This window comes from Gossypium hirsutum, chromosome A03 (assembly GCF_007990345.1).
Source record: "Gossypium hirsutum isolate 1008001.06 chromosome A03, Gossypium_hirsutum_v2.1, whole genome shotgun sequence".
NCBI lineage: Eukaryota > Viridiplantae > Streptophyta > Magnoliopsida > Malvales > Malvaceae > Gossypium > Gossypium hirsutum.
This window is the reverse complement of record NC_053426.1, coordinates 105,275,653-105,298,570: the sequence shown is the minus strand read 5'-3', so window position 1 is coordinate 105,298,570 and position 22,918 is coordinate 105,275,653. Positions and strand designations below refer to the sequence as shown.

The 22,918-nt window shown below is 33.4% G+C and overlaps 1 protein-coding gene across 1 annotated transcript; it reads left to right on the top strand.

The window, feature by feature from the left end:
* Positions 1–9,564: 9,564 nt before the first annotated feature.
* On the top strand, positions 9,565–12,227 carry LOC107886792 (nicotianamine aminotransferase 1). The gene is made up of 7 exons (XM_016810858.2): positions 9,565–9,957; positions 10,087–10,426; positions 10,514–10,732; positions 10,879–10,938; positions 11,144–11,299; positions 11,378–11,471; positions 11,823–12,227. Exons 1-7 carry the CDS (start codon positions 9,689–9,691, stop codon positions 11,939–11,941), a joined length of 1,257 nt encoding a protein of 418 aa, XP_016666347.1. The 5' UTR covers positions 9,565–9,688; the 3' UTR covers positions 11,942–12,227.
* Positions 12,228–22,918: the final 10,691 nt, after the last annotated feature.

Here is a 22,918-nt window from a genome sequence, read left to right as displayed (position 1 = left end):
ATTGAGGTTTTAAAGAAACTATTCTTGAGATTAAGGAAGTTTCAGTTAAAACTTAATCCGGCAAAATGCACTTTCGAAGCCAGGTCGAGGAAGTTACTAGGTTTTGTGGTTAGTGAAAAATGAATAGAAGTTGATTCAGACAAAGTTAGAGCCATACAAGATTTGCCTTCACCGCATACTCAGAAAGAAGTTCGGGGTTTTCTTGGAAGGTTGAATTATATTGCTCGGTTTATTTCACAATTAACTGAGAAATGTGACCCTATATTTCGCCTCCTTAGAAAACACAACCAAGGTACTTGGAATGAAGAATGCCAGAGTGCTTTTGATAAGGTTAAGCAATACTTGTTAAATGCTCTTGTGTTATCTCCACCTAATCTAGGTAGACCATTAATTCTGTACTTATCATTGTTTAACAATTCTATGGGATGTGTGCTTGGCCAACATGACGAGTCGGGAAGAAAGGAGAATGCTATATACTACCTCAGCAAGAAATTCACAGAGTGTGATATGAGATATTCGCCAATTGAGAAATTGTGATGTGCTTTAATTTGGATGACTCGAAGGTTGAGGCAATATATGTTGTATCATACTACTTGGCTTATTTCAAAACTTGATCCTCTGAAGTATATGATGGAGTCAACAGCTTTGAATGGAAGAATGGCGAGGTGGAAAATTCTGCTTTCACAGTTTGACATAGTTTATGTGAGCCAGAAGGCTATAAAAGGAAGTGCGATAGCAGAATTTCTGGCTAGCAGAGCTCTAGAAGACTATGAGCCGTTGAATTTTGATTTTCCAAATGAGGAGTTGATGTGTGTAGCAGCTACAGAGGATTATCCTTGGAAGTTAAGCTTTGATAGGGTATCCAATGCAGTGGGAGATAGAATTAGGGCAGTCTTGGTATCCCCAAATGGTGATTGTTATCCATTCACGTGCAAGTTGGATTTTGATTACACAAACAATATGGCCGAGTATGAAGCGTGCATCATGGGACTCCGAGGGGCTATAGAGCGAAGAATAAGAACCTTGGAAGTTTATGGAAACTCCGCATTGGTAATTTACCAGCTTAAAGGTGAATGGGAGACAAGGGATCCTAAATTGATCAATTATCGAAAGGTAGTTTTGGGGTTACTTGAGGAGTTTGATGACATCACTTTCAATTATATCCCACGAGACGAAAACCAGATGGCAGATGCTCTAGCAGCCTTGGCTTCAATGATTAAAGTGAATAAAGATGAGAAGATGAGACCCATTCAGATGAGTATCTTCAAGACTCCAGCTCACTGTTGTAACATTGAGGAAGAAGAAAAGGATAATAACCCTTGGTATCAGAATATATTGCGATATGTGAGAGATCGTAAATACCCAGAACAGGCAACTGAAAATGATAAGCGAACTTTAAGGAGATTAGCCTGCGACTACGTTTTGGATGGGGACATCTTGTACAAAAGAAGAAAGGACCAAGTACTGTTTTGATGTGTTGACGCCGTAGAAGCTAAGTTAATCTTAGAAGAAGTTCACGAAGGTGTTTGTGGAACGTACGCTAATGGTTTCACGATGGCTAGACAAATCATGAGGTTTGGATATTATTGGTCTACTTTGGAAGGGGATTGTATCAACTACGCCAAAAAATGCCATAAATGTCAGATTTATGGAGACAAGATCCATGTACCACCTTCACTTCTACACGTTATGACTTTTCCATGGCCTTTTTCTATGTAAGGCATGGATGTCATTGGACCAATATCACCAAAAGCTTCAAATGGGCATCACTTTATTTTTGTAGTCATTGATTACTTTACGAAGTGGGTAGAGGCTGCTTCTTATGCGAATGTTACTAAGTCGGCTATAAGTCGTTTCTTGAAGAAAGAGATTATTTGTCGGTATGTGATGCCTAAACTTGAACAACAAAACGATAGCAGAAGTTTACAGTCAGTTCAGGATTAAGCATCATAACTCTTCTCTGTATCGCCCAAAGATGAATGGGGCGGTGGAAGCTAGTAACAAAAACATCAAGAAAATAGTGGGAAAAATGACTGAAACCTACAGAGACTGGCATGACAAGTTACCATTTGCACTCTCATCTTACCGAACGTCTGTTAGAACTTCTACCAGGGCAACTCCTTTCTCGTTGGTTTATGAGATGGAAGCAGTGTTACCCATTGAAGTAGAAATATCGTCTCTTCAAGTCTTGTCAGAGATAAAGTTGAATAAAGCTGAATGGATACAATCGCGATATGATCAGTTGAACTTGATTGAGGAAAAGAGGCTAAAGGCCATTCGTCATGGTCAGATGTATCAGAAGCGAATGATGCGAGCTTACGATAAGAAAGTGCGACCAAGAGAATTCCACGAGGGGCATCTTGTGCTGAAAAAGATCCTCTCTATTCAGAAGGACTTTAGAGGAAAATAGATGCCAAATTGGGAAAGGCTGTATGTCGTGAAGAAGGCCTTCTCTGGGGGTGCGTTGATCTTAACGGAAATGGACGGAAAGAGTTTGCCCACTCCAGTGAATTCAGACTCAGTCAAAAAATTACTTTGTCTAAAGGAGAGAAGAATTCAGGGTGAAAACCCGCAAAGGGCGCATTGAGTTTTCGAAAAAAAAAGGAGAGGCTAAGGTGAAAACCCGCAAATGGCGCCTTGTGACCAAAGGGGTTTTGAGTTGAAAACCCGAAAGGGCAGCTCAAATTTTGAAGAGCACACGGTAATCTTGCTATATCTGATTCAACGAAGAGTGAAGCACGTTGCATATCGAGGCATCAACAAAGTACTTTGGATCTTTTAAACACATGTTGAATTCAAGAAAGTCTTCATGGAGCTAGCATATAAACGCTCAAGCGGCGATATCTAGGGCATCTGACTTTTGTCTTGTTTGCTATCTTTAGATTTTTTTTCTTCTCAAAGATAGGCTTTTAGATTAATTTCCTTTGTATTTTTGACAAATTTATTCAAATCTAATTATTCTCAAGATTAAATTCATCTTCCATTATTCTTAAAGTATGTTGCATTAAAATAATGATAGATGAACTAAATAATTTTCACGAATGAAGTTTTGCTCATTACTCTGGAAATTTCTAGATAATACAAGAAGCTAAAACAGAACAATTGTTCGAAGAATTCACGTAAGTGAGGTTTGAAAGAACTCGAGGAAATTCTTTCTTTAGTCTAAAATGATGATTGGACAAATCAAACGATTCAATCCTAAGAGAGAATCATCTTACAGACATTTTTTACGGGTCATAGCATTTGAAGAATGGTACAAACCCATAGGCTGAGTAGGAATGATACTTCGAGATAAATAAGGATAAACTTCGACGAAAGAATGAGTGGTGACGTCTGGAATAAGGGTCATATTCATAAACATTTTGCATTATAGCAGGTTTAATTAGGAGCATTTGACTCACTTCGATCATAGCATCCTAATCATTAGGTATGAACTCATACACATTATACAGGTTATGTCCTTCAAGGGATAATGAAGATTGATGCGCCTTAACCCTCTAAGCAGTAGGGTAACAGGCTAAAGCAGAGCAGATTTGACCTTCAGGTATTTACGCTGAAGTGGATCCAAGATGATTTAACATCTCTGTATTGTCAGAGAACAAATCGAAGAAACAAATTTGGCATCTCCATATTTGACGGAGAGCAGATCTAAGACATAGCAGAACTAACCTTCAGATGTTTTCACATCTAAGTAGATCCAAGATTATTTGGCATCCTTGCATTGACAAGGAACAGATCGAAGACATAGCATATGTGGCTTTCACGTGTTTACGCTGAAACAGATCTAAGATGATTTGGCATCTCTATACTGTCAGAGAACAAATTGAAGAAACAGATTTGGCATCTCCATATTCGACGGAGAGCAGACCGAAGACATAAAAGATCTAACCTTCGGATTTTTTCACATCAAAGTAGATCCAAGATGATTTGGCATCCTTGCGTTGACAAGGAGCAGATCGAAGACATAGCAGATTTGGCCTTCACGTGTTTACGCTGAAGCAGATCTAAGATGATTTGGCATCTCTGTACTGTCATAGAATAAATTGAAGAAATAGATTTGGCATCTCCATATTCGACGGAGAGCAGATCGAAGACATAGCAGATCTGACCTTCATTGAAGCAGATCCAAGATGATTTGGTATCTCTGTATTAGACAGTGAGCAGATCAAAGACACAGCAGATCTGACCTTCATTGAAGCAGATCCAAGATGATTTGGCATCTCTGTATTAGACGGAGAGCAGATCAAAGACATAGCAGAGATGACCTTCATTGAAGCAGATCCAAGATGATTTGGCATCTCTGCATTAGACGGGGAGCATATCGAAGACATAACAAATTGGACCTTCATTGAAGCAGATCCAAGATTATTTGGCATCTCTATATTAGACGGGGAGCAGATCAAAGACATAGCAGATCTGACCTTCATGTGTTTACATCGAAGCAGATCCAAGATGACAGATTTGGCATCTCTGTATTAGACGGGGAGCAGATCGAAGACACAACAGATCTGACCTTCATTGAAGCAGATCCAAGATGATTTGGCATCTCTGTATTAAACGGGGAGCAGATCGAAGATATAACAGATTGGACCTTCATTAAAGCAGATCCAAGATGATTTGGCATCTCTGTATTAGAAGGGGAGCAGATCGAAGACATAGCAGATTTGGCTTTCACGTGTTTACGCTGAAGTAGATCTAAGATGATTTGCATCTCTGTACTGTCAGAAAACAAATCGAAGAAACAGATTTGGCATCTCTATATTCGACGGAGAGCAGATCGAAGACATAGCAGATCTCACCTTCATTGAAGCAGATCCAAGATGATTTGGCATCTCTATATTAGACGGGGAGCAGATCGAAGACACAGCAGATCTGACCTTCATTGAAGCAGATCCAAGATGATTTGGCATCTCTGTATTAGACGGGGAGCAGATCGAAAACATAACAGATTGGACCTTCATTGAAGCAGATCCAAGATGATTTGGCATCTCTGTATTAGACGGGGAGTAGATCGAAGACATAGCAGATCTGACCTTCATATGTTTACATCGAAGCAGATCCAAGATGACAGATTTGGCATCTCTGTATTAGACGGGAAGCAAATCGGAGATAACAGATTTGGCATATCTGTATTAGACGGGGAGTAGATTGAAGAAGCAGATTTAGCGTCTCTGTATTAGACGGGGAGCAGATCGAAGATAACAGATTTGGCGTCTCTATATTAGACGGGGAGCAGATCAAAGATAGCAGATATCGCCTTCTTGAGTTGCAGTGAAGCAGATTGAAGCCGTCAAGAGGCCATTTAAAGAAGATCAAGGATCAAGAACTCAAGACTCGGCGAGCCCGGGCAAAATTGGTCCTTTTATAGTCTTTGCTCTATTCCTGTTACACAGCAATGAGCAAAGAGGGGCAGCTGTAGACACTCAATTTTGCCCGGGCCCAAAAATAATTCCAAAAACAAAATAATAAACCCAAAAAAACGAAGTCCAAGTTCAGTCCAGAATTACAAATATAATTTGGCCCGATCGGAATGGCCCATTACTTGAAAAGATTTAAGGTCCATCTACAAGCTTGACTCATATGGAAATATAATCTTCAATGATATGCAATCTTAGATATGATATGCAATCTTAGATATGATTGCAATCTTAGATATGATATGCAATCTTAGAAGATATGATTTTGTAATCTTAGAGATTTAATTTGTAGATACCTTTTAATCTTAACCGTTGATGTAATTGATCTGTACCGTCGGATTTGAGGAGGTTCAACTATAAATAGAGGCCTCTCCCTTCATTGTAAACACACTGGAGTTTTGGGAAACAATAAAAAATTTTTAGAGCTTTCACTCAAATTTCTCTTCCTCTTACGTTCTTATTTTCTACGGTTTGTTCTTATTTTATTCTTTATTCATCTTCGTTTTTCAACCCTTTTATTTTAATTTAATCCATATTTCCCTGATTTTTTTTATATATTTTATTTTTTTAATAATTTTAGAATCATATCAAACTCTTTTATTTTTTAATAATTTTTTTAGTATTACTCTTAGTAAGTTATTTTTTATTCAAATCATTATTTTTAAAAAATATATTTCATTTAATTGTCATATTTTATCCAAAATTTTTTCTAAAATGAGGCAATGTTTTTTGTATTTAGGAATTCGAGAAATAGTGCCTTAACATGCTGGGTTGCGATTTCCTATTTGTTTAAATGCCTAAAGTATCCTAGTAAATAGATTTTGTAAATCACGAGATGATTTCAGTTACGAGAGTTTAAGAATATCGTGCCCTATCATGCTGGATGTGATGTTTGTATTCTTTTGGAGCTAAGGAATCTCGATTTTTCAACTTAAATAATTCCAGTTTTAAAAAAGGGATCCTATTTTTAAATTCTTTCAAATTTTTGGCATTAAGACAGAAAACTATTCAATTTGGTACCAATTTTGGGCGTTGCGAGGCTGCTAATCCTTCCTCGTACGTAACCGACTCCCGAACCTGTTTTCTTAATTTTTGTAGACCAAAACGTTTTATAAGGTGATCCAATCACACCTAAAAAGGTTGGTGGCGACTCCTGTTTTCGTTTTTCAAAAGTCGATCCCCATTTTTCAAACATCCCTTTAAAAAAATGGTTTCGACACAGTAAATATGTTTTTTATTTTCGACATGCATGGTGCCTATAAATACCAAGCATGATAGCCTTCAAAATTACTCAAACTGTAATAGCTCAATTTTTAGTGGTGCCAAAAAAAGCAGTTTCAGAACCCCAATTTTCGTAACCTAGGCTCGTAAATATTAAATATAAATATTTACTGAGTTGGTAAAATAGAATATCAAAGCTTAGTCCTTCAATTTTTGCCTATTAATTCCTTAATTAAGGTATATGAACTAAATTATAAAAGTCTTATCGCTATTGATTTTTAAATAGCTAAAGGTTCCAAATGGTAAATAAACCATTTTATTCTATGAGATAGTGGAAAATGATGTTGTCATCCACTAATTTCAGTTAATTATAACTATAATTAATTACTTATAATTAATTAACTTTTAATTAAAGTATATAAGACAAAATAAAGAAAAAAAGATAGCATATTTTCTTCATCTTATTCTTTTGGCTGAAACTTGAAGGAAAGAAAAACTTAGAAAGTTTTCACCATTCAGTCCCCAATTGTTAATGTAATTCAAGTTCTTTTCTTATAATTTTTATGTTTTTGAGGTCATTTTTATGTTTTTGAGGTCATAAGAGTTTGAGTTAGCTAGCTCATGTATCAATTTGCAAAACTGTTAAAGTTTTTTAGAGTTGCCATTGTTGATTTCTTGAAGAATTAGTATTAAATTGATAGATTTTAAGTTTAGATGTGAAAAAAAGACTAGATTGTAATGTTTAATTGTTAATTTTTTTACAAAAGGACTAAAGTGTATAAATTGTAAAATTGATGTGAAATTTCTATAATAATAGATAGAAGGGAGTCCCTAAGAGATGTTATTGAGATCAATTTTGAAATCGAATCTCTAAATCGAAAGATATTGTTATTTCGGTTTTAGGGACTAAATTGAATAAAATTCAAAACTTAAAGGGAATTCGTAAAAATGAAATTAAATATGTTCATGCATATCATGGAATAATATAAAAATGTTTGTTATTAATGAATTGTCTAAAATATTTTTTTAGATTAAGAATTGAATCAAATCGAATATAATTGGGGAAAAGCCAAAATTGTCGAATAGTCCGTGAGGATTCAATTTGCTTGTTGTTTTGACTAGGTAAGTTCATATAGTATTTGTTTATATAGGTTGTTTTGCATTTGATTTGTAAATTATATATGTGCTTAATCGTGAATTGATGAAAAAGGTAAGAATTGGACTAAATTGTAAAATGTTGATTATAATTGAAAAAGAGGCCTGTGGGAACTTAATAAAGGTTAGGATACGATTGGTATGCCAATTAGGTTTTGTGCACGCTTGTACGAGATTGGTTAGATATGTTACCATGATCCAGCATTTGTTGTGGACTCGAAGATACATGTAACATATGTTTAGCTTGGATTGGTAACCTGGTGTTGTTTTAAAGGTTTAGCTCGAACGGGTAATCTGACATGTATATTTTCAGCTTGGACAAGCAATCAAATGTGTCATTATAAAGGTTTAGCCTGGACTAGTAACCTGACATGATTATAACTTTAGCTCGTACGAGCAATTGGTGTATCAGAGATACTTATGTATCCGAGTCCATTTACTAAAGTTCATTAGGCAAAATAAATTACATGAATTGAGAAATTGAAATGAGACATAAAGATCTTGATATCCACTTGTGAAAATTTGAATTTGAACTTGAACAAAGTATTGAAGAAATGATATTAGCATGTATATAATTGTTTCATTCCATGATTGAATAAGTTTTGATCTAGTTAATCAAAATGACATGAATTGGCATGATATGTGATTGTGGTATTATATGTTTTATTTACAAGTTAAAACTCACCTTATTGATATGTGGTTTTTCATGTCTAGCCAACTATGCCAAGCTTAATAACTTATTGTGTTTAATTGAATACCAACTTAAATGTAGAGTGACCACTTCGTAACAAAATAATAACGTAAGTGACTAAAACGTAACATTTCAAGTATAAGTGACTAAAATTTAATCTAAAGTAAATAAAAGTTACTATTTTTATAATTTACTCAAAATTAAATTGTAATGAAGTAGAGTGGGCGGGGATGGATGCTGCAACATATAGGCACTACCGGCCTATAGTATACATTATACCAAATATTTTGTCCTTAAATATATATATATATATTGTGTGAGCCAAGTGATTCGCGTAGGATATAGGACAATTTCAAGTTTTTAGGCGTAAACTTTTTTTTATTTTTTTATGTTGAAGTTAAGTTTTAAACTTATAATTGTTTTTATATTGGAGTTTAATTTTTTTTAAATTAGTCCTTAAAAATTCTAGAATTTAGGGTTTTAATATGAAAATAATTATTAAATTTAGATTAATTTAAATAATAAAAAAATAATGTAAAAACAGTTTCCTAGTATTCATAATATGAAAGTTCATTTTGTTCAAAAATAATATCAAAGTTTAAAATTTATTTTTCGACTAACATTATTAGTTAACCTATAAGAATATAAATAAAATTTGAAAAAAAAATCATTTCTAAACTAAAATTGAAACAAATTGAAATATATTATTAGTGTCAGTGATGAAAATTTTATCAGATGGTGAGAAATTAACAAATGGTGTTAATAGAATTTCAAATTGTAATTTGTTGAGTATCTATAAAATTATAATGGAAATTTTTATATTAAGAGTTAATTTGTATTTTACTTCATCTACTTAAAATAAATAGTTTAATTTTTATACATTAGATCAAATAATAAATTGGTCATTCTCCTAAAAATTTAATGCATATCATATCATTATTTGATTATTTTGTTAATTAAAATAATTTTTAATAGTAAAAAAGAATGAAAATTTTAATAAAACCATTTCGCTTTTTGATATTATGTACCAAAACTATGCTACTTTTTTTTTATTATTAAATGATGGAAAATGCAATTACCGTTGAGTACCGAATTGCCAATTTTTATTCTGTTGGATAAATGATTGGTAGATAATGGGTTTTTAAAGACGCACGGCCCCGCTAACCCTTAACTCCAAAGTCCAAACTCCATTAGCAACAAGAAGATGGAGAGTGGAGCAAAGAAATGGGGTTTCCAAAGGACTCAGGGCCTGGAGGCAGCGTCCACCACCACCGTCCGAGGATATCTCAACCTATTAATGGGCAACATCAACCAAGATAGTTGCCTTACAGTCGTTCCTCTCGGTCATGGCGACCCCTCTCATTTTCCAAGCTTCAGGACTACTCCTGCTGCTGAAGATGCCATCGTTGATGCTCTACGTTCGGCTAAGCATAATTGTTATGCGACCACTGTTGGTATTCTTCCCGCAAGAAGGTTAGATTGTAAATTTTCTCTTTTAATCATGTTTCAAAAGAAACTGCAAAATAATTTTTAAGGTGTGACTGAAATTTGCTTATGAATGAATGAGCGGTCATGAACTTTGTTTGGTTCGAATTCCAACAGGGCACTTGCAGATTACCTCAACCGTGACCTTCCCTACAAGTCATCGCCCGATGATGTTTATTTAACAAATGGATGTACTCAAGGAATAGAAGTTGTTATATCAATTCTTTCCCGCCCCGGTGCCAATATTTTGCTTCCTAGACCGGGCTTCCCACTCTATGAAGCTTGGTGTGCTTATAACCATCTTGAAATGCGTCATTATGATCTTCTTCCTGAAAAAGGTTGGGAGGTTGATCTTGATGCTGTAGAGACTCTTGCAGATGAGAACACTGTTGCTATGGTTATTATAAATCCAGGCAACCCTTGTGGAAATGTCTTCAGCTATGAACATTTGAACAAGGTTAAACAAGCTTGTTTTATTTTCAGTATAACTTCTTGTCTCTTCTCAAAACAAGATGTTGATCACTGTTATCTTTTTGGAAGTTAGATTGCAGAGACAGCAAGAAAGCTTGGGATTTTGGTCATTGCTGATGAAGCTTATGACAATCTCGCATTTGGAAGCACTCCATATGTGCCGATGCGAGTGTTTGGATTAACCGTGCCTATTCTCACCATGGGGTCTATATCAAAGAGATGGGTTGTTCCTGGTTGGCGCCTAGGGTGGCTTGTCACAAGTGATCCCGATGGCATTCTTCAAAAATCTGGGGTTGGCCCCTAATTTATTTTTCTCTTGTTTAAGATACATGGTGTACATTTTCCTAATTAAAGAGGCTACAGGCAATGCATATTTAAAAGTAGAAATATACGAAGTTCGGATCATGTTGTGTTAATGATCTCATTGGCTCTTATCAGGTAACCGATTCGATCACAGGATTCCTCAATATCTCTTCTGATCCCGCTACATTTATCCAGGTTTGTTAATCAAGATACTTCTGCTAAGACACATACTTGCATTGGAAAAATGCAATTGCCACTTTCTTGCCAAAAGCCAGTAGATGTACTGTAGGCAGTGAAGTGTGCTATAATTTTTCCCATAAAGCTCAGTAATGTTTCACTCTAAATCATTCTCCTAACCTATCCTTCGGATAAATTGGTGTAATTTGGTTTTATGAAACAGGCAGCGATTCCTCAAATCCTTGAGAATACAAAGGAGGATTTTTTCTCAAAGATTATCAGCACCCTGAGGGAATGTGCTGATATATGCTACAATAGAATTGAAGAGATACCTTCCTTAACTTGTCCAAAGAAACCGGAAGGATCAATGTTTGTAATGGTAAGGGAGTGGTTTGATGTTTATGATGTATGCTGAAGAATTTGAAAAAGTATTTATATTTGTAAGCTTTAAATGCAGGTGAAGCTGAACCTATCAATGTTGGAAGACATTAATGATGATGTTGATTTCTGTCTCAAGTTAGCTAAAGAAGAATCAGTCATTATTCTACCAGGTAAGATTGAAGTTTCTGTATCATTTTTCACCAATAGAATTAAGCTAAACGTCCTTATTTCCTATGGGGGAAAGAAGGAAAACCAAAAATGAATCTTCAATTGTGATTAAGTGAAAAAAGATACTCTTCAATGAACCGGAAGTATGCTCCAACAACTGCAACAATTCTGATACAATAATCTGAATGGTTTATGTTGTCAATATTCTTTATTGAGAAAGTGAGATTTAAGTCTTTGGTTATGAGTAGGTTTCATGGACTAGTGTGAGTCAATGAACACCTATAAGTACCTTTTTTTCCCAAGGAATTGTTGGTTACTATGCAAGACTAAAAAGCAAAGAATGAATGATGTAGGGAGAGCAGTGGAATTGAAGAACTGGCTTCGCGTTACGTTTGCTATCGAGCCTTCTCTTCTCCAAGAAGGATTGGCAAGGGTAGAAGCCTTTTGCCAAAGGCACGCCAAGAAGCAATAAAATAACTGTAGTAGGTGGTGTGATCAACAAGAATGCCTTGTATTTCATACTCAGTTCAATTTGCTGGTAAACTTAGGTGTTTACCAATAAACTATTCCATTAATAGTAACATGATCCCCTGTTTCTGTGATCATGCAACTCTTTCTAAGATGCTAGTACTGGATTTTGGTGGTCAACTGCTTTACTTTGATATTATGATTATGGTTTAAACAAGGAAGCTCCACAAGTAGTATTAAACCCCGGAAATTATTTTGTGCGTAATGAAATATGTGACTCTATCATTCAAGATCTTCAAGTTGCTTCTCTTTTGGCACGTCCACTGCTCTTCTGATATATATATAATTATACACACACAAGGCCAAAATTCTGAACCGTGCAGAACCACCAGGTTATGTGAGAGTGACAAGAGAGTGATGATTAAAGATTTCAGGCAAATGGAGTTCAACCTGATCAAGGTAAGAACAACATTGTGTTTGAGATCTGATCTAATGCTTCTTTTTGTTTCATTTATGTAAAGATCTGATATAATGCTTCAATTCAACTTCTATTGGGAGAAATTTAAAATAAATAATTTCTTTAGGGTGACAGGAATTGATTCCTGTAATAGTTCCATACTGATTATAATCATCTAGCATGCATATGAATAAAGTAATAAATGATTCTTACCTATAAATATATAAATAATTCATAACCTACAAGAAACATAAACAGTATAATATTATTAGCCTGTTTTGCACATATGACCAAATTTATTAATCATTAATATCTATTTATGCATTGCCATTATAACCAATTGGAGTATAATTAATAGTTTCAAGAAAAAGAAATGCTCCTTAAAAAAAAAAAAAGAAAGACATGCCACCCAATGTATAAATGTCGTTCCTAATGTATTTTTGGCAGACGACAGGGAAAGAGCAGGAGGCGTCTAGGAATTGAACTCTGCATATTAATCAATATTTTTATCATTAATTGCATAAAGTTAGTGTAAGGTCCAATTACTGCTGCTTTTTGTGTTTTCACAGGGAGATAATCTTGTGTGATTTAGACCTCTTTTGGATGGTGAATTAGCTCTGTTTCAGTGCGCTTTTTCTTTTCTTTTTTAAGTTCAATCTCACCTCAATGGTTGTTTAGTAGACTGTTCTTTACCATGTTACACCTCCAATTGCTCACCGGTAATTTTTGGTCCAGATGAAATTTTTTGTTTCTTTCAATTTTACCTTTTTCTATTCTTTTTTAACCTTTAAGTCATTTTTGAATAAATATATTTATTTAATATCATAAACAAATACTATTATTATATGATAAATTAAAAATTATTATAAGATTATAAAGTAAATAATTTCATCGAGTAAAAAATAATATTGTAACTATATTCAAATATATACAAATATTCTTTTGTACCATTATTCATTTTACTTTATTAATATAAATATAATCTACTAAACTTTAATTATTATTTAAGATAAATATTATTTTAATATATATTATATTAATATAATTATGATTTTGTTATTTTTATTATGTAGAGACATACGCTTTAATTTAATGTACTTAATGACTTTTTTTTTTAATTTTTACCTTTCTAAATTCATACGTGGGTAGAAATTGAAGTATAAAATCTTAAATAGATTGTAAAGAGCATGGACAATTCTTTGTTGCAAATTAGCATATTTAATATTTTTGAGGTATAAAACTTTAAGTAGATTGTAAAAGGGGATTTAGTTTAGCTACAAAAGTAAAAGAGTTTTAGTTAAGTTATAAAAATTAGGAGAAAGGTTTTATCTTAGTCTTGTGAAAAAGATAGAGATTGTATAGATTATACATTTTCCTTGAAAGGTAATAATTTAAGTATAGTAAATTGGGAAATCCTTAGTTGAGGTATACCAAAGTAGTGGAGGTAGGCAATTGGGGTTAAATTACTATTGTTGAACTAGCGTTATATGATAAATTGTTTTGATATAACAAATAAAAATATTTTTGAATAAAAATTATTTTTGAACAAAGAAAGTATTCAGTTCAAAGCTTAAAAATCATTTCAAGACTTCCGAACATCTTAGAAAAGGCTTTGAACACTCAAAAAATTTTGGGCAAAATTCAAAAACCATTTTAAACTCTTGAACTCGATTGAAACAATTTAAATCGATTGAAAAACTGCTCCCTATAAAAAGTATCGATATTTTCCAAAAAAGTATCGATACCCATATGATTTTTACCGATACCAAAGTTGTTTACTATCTTGCATCAAAAACTGAACAAAAGCAATAAGTATCGATACTTTTTAACGCTACCTATTGAATTTAACGATACCACTTTTGCATTCTGTTTTTCTTGATTTCTCAAACAATGACAAAAAGTATTGATACCCATTAGAATATATCGATACCTTTTACCATGTATCAATAAATCATCTTTGGTATCATTGTAAACTAACTTTAACAGTCGTTGAATCAAGTATTAAATTTACTAGTATCGATACTTGTGGAAAAAATATCAATACTTTTCGTTGCAAGTGAATTTAATGGTTTGGTATTTTAATCCCCAACGGCTCTATCTATTTTCTTAACAGCGACAAAGATTAGAAATGAATTAGAAGGTATAAATATCAACCTCTAAAGGTCCTACAACAAGAAGAAAGAATATTCAAGCAAAAATATCAATCAGACAACCTTTGTGTCAAATATTTCCATACTTTTCTTTCATACACTTGTGAGCTTCATTGTTATTCTAGTAGCTCAAGTGTTTTTCTTTGTAATTGAGCTTAATTTGCAAAAACTTTGATTTTATAAAGATTATTTCTTTGTTTTCTTCTTTGTATCTCTTTAAGAGGGTTTGTATCTTAAGGTTTGGATAGAAATATTAAAAGAGTTTGTAAGGTTAAGCCTTGTCCTCAAAAGTTATCAAATTAGTGAATTTGGAAAAATCCTTAGTTGTGAAAAGCTAAGGTAATGGAGTAGGCAATTGGGGCTGAGCCACTCTAAATTCTTATGTTCAATTTTCTATCTTTTCTCTCTAGCGTTGACAAAATTTTTAAAAGTCAATTCACCCCCTCTTGGCAATTTTGATTTGATTATTTGAGCTAACAATTGGTATCAAAACTAGTCTATTTTAGACGGTTTAACAACCAAAGAGGAGATCCTTAAGGTAGCTCAACATTCAGACAATCAATCTCCAACCAAAGAGGGGATCCTTAAGGTAGCTCAACATTCAGACAATCAATCTCCAAAAGATAGTGTTTACATCTAATTCAGTTTTTTTTGGAGAATCACAATCCATCTCCAAGCCTCCTTACTTCAACGGTGTCAACTACTCTTATTGGAAGAGAAGAACGATGTTATTCATACAAGCGAATGATCTTACCGAATGGGACATCATCATGGATGGCCCTCCATACCTCTTAAGCAAAAAAGAGTGGAATAAGGAAGATAAAAGAAGTATTCAGTTGAATGCCAAGGCTATGCACACCTTATTTTTTGCACTTGGCCCAGAAAAATATAGTAGAGTTTCATCTTGTTTCAATGCTAATAAAATATGGGATAAGCTCGAAGTCAGACATGAAGGTACCAGCCAAGTAAAAAAGTCTAAGGTTGACATTCTTAAATTAAATTATGAAACCTTCAAAATGAAACTCAAGGAAGATATCAAGGCGATGTCTGATCGGTTTCCTATCATCAATAATAGATTAAAGTCTTATGGGAAGACATATCCAAATGAAGAGGTGGTAAGGAAGATGCTTCGAAGCTTGTTTAAATAATGGGAAGCCAAAGTAATTACAATTGAAGAAACAAAAAAATTCAAAAACATTGACTTTGGATGAGCTCATCGGTTCTTTGCTTACACATGAGGTGAGGCTTAATGAAAAGGTTGAAGAAGCAAAAATTGAGAAGAAAAAGGTTGGTGTTGCTATTAAATCCACCACAAATAAATATAGTGAATCAAGTGAAGAGGTGGATGAAAATAAAGAATGGTCATGTTTGCTAGGAGATTCAAGAAGTTTATGAGGTCCAATAGAAGGAGAAATTTCCAAAAGAATGAAGGACTCAAGCTTGAATCTGTTGGGAAATGTGCTCGTATTATGGTAAACATGTAATTATTTTCTATATATTTGAACGATGAATAAATAAATAAAGTTAATTTCACATTTCACTATTATGTCTTTTGTATTTATGTCTTTTATATTTTGCATGCATAGCAAAATTTTTACAAACAAATATTAGTTTATTGATTGTCTAAAGTTCAAAGTAAAGATAAACGGCATTATAAAAAACGTTTACATTGCGAGAAAGACAATTTACTTCAATAGATAATCTAAATGAGCCCATAATCCCGTAAAAGAATCAAAGTGAGCATTTGATTCAAATACTAAGAAGGATTATTATGTCATCTACAGTTCCAATTGGGGAGATGGCTACTTGGCTATCGGAATAGTTGACTTCATAAGCAGAGATATAGATGTATTCATTGGTAGAATGGTACATTAGAATGGACCCAAGATGAATTAATTCTGGATTCGTTTGTGATTTAATTCACTTGTGATGTTCATGGTGTGATTTACCTAAATCTTGAGTTAATCACTGATCATACATATGCAACTCGTGTGTTTTGATATAAGTGGAAGCTTATGCTCTAAAGATGATCAAGCCCATAGCCGGTATGTTGGGTACATAACTTGTGTATGGCATGACTTGACTAGCAAAAGTGAATTTCATAACTCAATTAAAGAGTTAATGATATCCTTTCATTGGCATTGTGTGGATTGATAAATATGGAGCGTGGTAACGAGTTGCTCGTTTGAGAACGAGCAATTTATCACAGCCATTTGTTGACAGTGATCATATTAATTATTAAGAAGACGCAATTGTGACAATGAGACAAAATATGATTGTATTGAGTGAATGGATTTAACTCAAAGGAATCAAGGATATCATATAAGGGTAATACACACATAACGAGGTCATTGGACAAAACAGTTGGATAAATTGCTTTCGTAAAGAGTATACAATAAGGAGTTTTCAATCACGGTACTTCTTGTGGACAGACTCTATGATTAAGTAATTGTGAATTATCGAAACGATGCTTCTGGACATAATTGTAATCACTAGAACCTAATTGTATATTTCTAATTGGTCCCTCCGCTAGCTCAACAAAAGCTCGATCGAACTGCATTTGAATCAAAAGAAAATTCTACCGCTTTGAGAACAAATTAATTGAGTAAATTTATTTAATGTGAAATTAAATTAGGTGGTCATAAGAATTCAACTAGAGAATTTGATTAAAGAATTTTCTTGAAAACTTAATTTGGAAAATCTAATTGATTTTTGGAAAAATTAATTTTTGGAAAAATTAATTTTGATCAAGTAAAATTAAATTAATCAAATCAATTAAAATTAATATGATATTTTTGGAAGTTAATTTTCAAGTCAGACAATTGGCCCAATGGGTAATTGAACTTGAAAATTAGATCTAAGATCGTAAATTGGGCCCGGGAGCCCAAAATCGAAACCAATACCCAAAAACTGGTAGAACCGAGCCCGGTATGTGAAACTGGACCAATAGTCCAACTGGTGGCTAGACCGGACCAGTCGGGTTGTCATTGACCCAAACTGAACCAGCTCGGGGTGTCGTAAGGGTGTCGCACCTGCACCACCGGACATGGCGGTGCCAGTGGCTGCAACGGCAGTGTCTCAGTGGCTGGCGATGGTTGATCATCAATGGTTGAGCAGTGGAAGAGTTACACTCGTATTAGGACTCTACTAAAGAATTTAATTTTAGATTAATTATTCCAAAAATAATAGTATTTTATTAATTTAATATTAAAGTGATTATCTTAATATTAAATTAAATTTAATATTTATATTGTAGATAAACATTATTCTATTAATTTAATACGGTTTAATATTAAATTTAATATTAAAGTGATTAAGTTTAATTATAGTTGAACACCCCAAACTTTCCCTATATAAAGAGAGCATTAGATCATTGTTTACACTTGAATTCAAGAGAAAGTTGTAGAGAAAAAAATTCTCTAAAGAGATTATTCCAAAAAAATTCTAGAGATATTTTTTTATTTACAACTTGACCCAAATGTTTAGAGAAATTGTAAAATTATCCACTGGTAATTTTTGTGAAAATTTTTTTGGTTCAAAACGAGCCCACACTATGTGAGCTTGAGGGTAGCAGAGAAGACTACTTGATCGAAGTGCTCATCCTAGACAAATCGAAAAGGTATAATTTTGATTAAGTGCTTATTACTTTAGATATCATAACTAAAATCTTGTTTTGAAAAAAAATTTAAATCTCTGGTTTTTCCCAAATTTATTTTCCGCTACGTTTGTCCAACAGAATCTACCAAGGGGAAGGATCCTATCATATGCTATTAATGCAAGAAGCTAGGACACATCAAGTTCGATTGTCCCCAATAGAAGAAAAAGGGATCAATCAAACAAAAGCTCAAGGCTCATGTTACTACTTAGAGTGATGAGGATTGAAGATCAAGAAATAGTCAACCTTTACCTTATGGCCATTGATGATATTAAGTTATCTTCTAACTTGTCTAATTCAATTTCTTATTTATTTGATGAGTTACAAGATGCTTATGATAAATTGAGTTTGGAGTTTAAAATTATGGTTTCAAAATTTAAGAAAAATGTTTCAAAATTAAAAGATGAAATAGTTCACTCTTCAAAACCAATCATGAACTTGAATGTAAAATTCATGATATGCAAGCTATCATAAATAATTTTGAGAAAAAGAACCCAGACTTGCATAATTTGCTTTCAAAAGTTCATGATGATAATCAAAAGCAACTTGAGTTACTTAAGAGCGAAAAAGCTCACTTTAACAAAGTTTTTCCAAAAAGGTTTGAAAAAGGAGAAATTCCAAACAAAACTTTGTTAAAAATAGCTTTAATCACTATAAACATAGAGGTCCCTCAAGGTTTTATAAAGGAAAAATTGTTAAAAGTATATGGGTCCCTAAAGGACTTAGTGTTACTGTAACAACCCTTAGCCCGTCTAGAATCATGGCGTATAATGCTTAGCCAAAGAGACCAGCTAACTGACTAGGGTGTTACCAGCAAGTTCAAAAATTTCGACTTAACTTAAATATTTAGAAAATAGTTTTGATTATTTCCTTTCTTTGTTGAATTCTATAAATCTTCTTTCATTCCATGACGCATTTTTAGTAAAATCATTAGGGATTATAAAGGAAAACTCTATTATCCATTTGTAGCACTGATATGGCATATACATATAACTGGTAAAATTTATAATCAACCTTTCTTAGAAGGTAGGCATCCATTATCAGAGTAAATGGGTAATTCCTTTGAAACAGAAATGATATAGACAAAGAAATTACAAAAGTTTATTACAGAAAAGATTTATACGCCACCTGCTAAAATTTCCATGCATAATACAAAAATGGACAAATGGCTCACTCGCAAACGTAACTCTAGCGTAGTTCCCTTCTACTGATCTTCTTCTACAACAAAACGCCTGAGAAAGAAAAGTAACGGAGTAAGTTTATTTGAACTTAGTGAGTTCCAAATAAACACAAAATGAATACAAGAACACTAATAATCCTTAAGCAACAATACTCATGAGAAAAATAGACGTTTTTGTAAGACTCGATCTTACAGACACAATACGCCAATTTATCAACCGCGGTCTTTGATAGTAACACTTCACCAATTTAAACATAACACCTATAATGTCCTTGTTAAATTGAACATGTGTTCTCCCGCAAGGTCAGGCCGTGATCTGTCAGTGTTGTTTGCAATATAGATGACTTATTGGAGGCATCACAAATAGATTTTTTCCCATGTTTTCACATATCACAAGTTGACTGGTACTGGGCTCGTGCAACAAAAAGGGTACTTTACATCGACAATGACCATACTCACTCATACACATTGGTTGACTACACACATAACCAGACACAATGCATTGACCCATTTACAGGAAAGACAACTTACGTACCCAACCCACATATTATAGAATTTTCATAACTCAAAAGAAGTAAGAAGGAACTTATCAGCAACTTTAAAATATAATATACTCAACTACTCATTTGCCTCAATTTCTTGGACATTTACTAGCTTATTGAGCTAAATAAAAAACAATTATAACGATTAGACTATTTTCCTACTATAATTTAATCATGCATACACTACTGCAAAAACGTAAATTCCATCGATGTCATCCTAAGGGTTTTCTAGGAATTACCAATAAGCTAGTACTTATCAATGGCATTTTACTAGCTACTAGAAACCTTTCTCGTCTTCTTTAGTGAAGACAACTTAAAAATTTCCAAACACATAAGGAAGAACTCAGAGAAAAACAAAGGCGAAACATGTTGATTATCGACATCCTTATATAGCACAGACAGCAGGGACAAAGCTTAGTGGAAGGGTCAGAAAATCCTACTATAGCCCTGTAACCTGAGAATAGACTTGCCTAATCATCTACCAAACATAACTACTACCACTAATCAGTTTAGTAAGTAATAAAACGTTACCTGTACACTAAAACAAGTCAACTAAACAAGTCATTCAATTACCTAAACACATCAAGTTTACATCAACAGTATTCTAGTTCAATTTTAACTAGGTCTCAACTAAACTCTATTAAGCAGTCATTTTCTTACTAAAATACGAAAAAAAATTCTAGTGCCAACAACTTGACCACCTCTGAACATACTAATGTCTAGAGTGTAATTCCAACAACTAAATTTAACAGTTAGGCTATTTCTACAAGTATACAAGTCAAGTTGTAATATGGTTTATACAAAAAATATAGAAATACTTTAAGGATCATACCCAAGGGAGGCGAATACTAAATTAATTTTAACTTCGACGTTAATAGATCTAATTAATATTTTAATTAAATTTTATTATGATAAAACATAAAAAGAGAAAAATTTTATTAAAGAAAAATATATAAATTACATTAAAAGAAAAAAATAAAAACTAATTTGTTGAGTCAATCAACTAGTCATTAACTTAGTAAGATATCTCGATCTTCTACTAAACTAACGAGTCAGCAAGAACTACTTACCTCTCAACCTCACAGCTCAGTCCAGATTAAGGTAAGGTGTTCATGGGTAAGCAATACCAATTTTGGGTTCATTCCCACTTAGATGACTTCTTAAGGTTGTCAAGCCTAGGGTTTAAGTTCTTTCTATCCTAACCAGCTGATCCGCTAAGAACCCTATATAGGAATTAATTACTTCCACGTCCACTCGCTAATCCCCCATAAGTGGATTAGTTCCTCATGGATCTCATAAACAAAATAAACTTGATTAAAATGATGAACATGAAAAGTAGATCAAGAATATGGGTTTAAGAGAAATCCTAATTTGTATTGAATATTGAAAAGACATAAATCCACAAAGAGTTGATGAATCCACAAGTTGGATTCTCTGAAGAACAAGAATGAAAATAAATTTGAATTACAAATAGAAATCCTAACTATAAAAGAAACTAAAAACTGAAAACTAAATAAAAGATTCAACCTAAACTAGAATAAAAGATTAATGGTATAAAAAAGATGTTTATGAAGTGTTCAGTGAAGCCTATTTATAGATTTAGGGTTAATTGACATCTATTGACCTAATTTGGTTGGCACTTCCTCGTTAAAGTTTGTTACGCTGACCAAAATGCCCTCAACTCATTAATTCTTCATGTCAGGCAGTGTCGTGACATCCATATGTCACGACACTGGTGGCAATTTACAGGCTCAGGCTTGGATTCAGGGTTGTGTCACACATACATAGTATGTCATCCACTCAAGATTTAGGTATGCCACACTATGAACATCACGAGTGAATAAATCCACAAACGGATTCAAGATCTATTCTGCTTGGGTCCTGTCTGATGTATTATCAGCCACATCTATATCTCTATCTTTTGGAAGTAATACGCTCTGATACCTAAGACAAGGCATCTTTCCAATTGGACTTGATAGATAATGCATCTCAAGTCCAAAAACAATATTAACAGTTCATAAGTCTAATCTTGAAATAATGATAATAATAATTGTAACTATAACCCACATTGTCTTTATTTAAAGTGTCCAAAAATCATAAAACCACCTACTCGAATGTTATACCTTGGATGGATCAACGCTTGTCCACTCCACACTCCTTAAATATACTACTAGCCTGTGAATTTTAGGGAACGAGTGTGAGCTTTTCCAAGCTCAATGAATGTTTGAAATTACCGCAAAGCATACACAATAACATAAGTTAAGCAAGAGCATACTAAGGCACATTCACAACCATATACTCATGAAATAAAAATAATGTATTCATGTTTCATTGTCTCACAAGTTTAGCATATACTCTCACATGCATTTACACATAGCATAACTCATATATATATATATAATTCAGATAATGATAATTTGGTAGCTTGAAATTATAAAACATAAAAGTAGATTTTATCACCACACATTAGATAAATAAATTTCCATCACACTAATGACTCAAAGAGTCTATCATGTCATATCAATGTAGCATAAAGCTAAACACTCTCCAACACACCAACATGTCCCGATGAATGGAGCATAGCCCGACATTCACTTATCTCTCTAACATTTCCCAGGGCCTCAATGCCTATATCACATAACACAAAGGTGAGTACTCACAATCTTATGATATGTCAACTATATCCAACGATTTCAAGATATCACAAGGCCAAAATATTCATCATTACACATATTTAATTATTATTTTAATGTATATAACCTCTATTCATATTCATTAATTCACATCACAATCTCATACACAATGCATGCTTATCGAATTCGCATTTAATCACTTTAAGTGCCACAATAATGCTCATTAAGCTATCAAATCTCAAATCTCATATGTGCACGTTAAAAACAGTATATCTCATATTAAATTCACATATTTTCACATATTACCTGTTGTAATAGCATCACACAACACAATCCAACTTACTGAGGCATAACTTTTTGACAC

Bases quoted from the DNA above. Each gene is read 5' to 3' on its own strand.
- LOC107886792 (XM_016810858.2), top strand. From the start codon at position 9,689: ATGGAGAGTGGAGCAAAGAAATGGGGTTTCCAAAGGACTCAGGGCCTG. The intron at 9,958-10,086 runs GTTAGATTGTAA...GAATTCCAACAG, and splicing joins GGTATTCTTCCCGCAAGAAG to GGCACTTGCAGATTACCTCA. The intron at 10,427-10,513 runs GTTAAACAAGCT...TTTGGAAGTTAG, and splicing joins GCTATGAACATTTGAACAAG to ATTGCAGAGACAGCAAGAAA.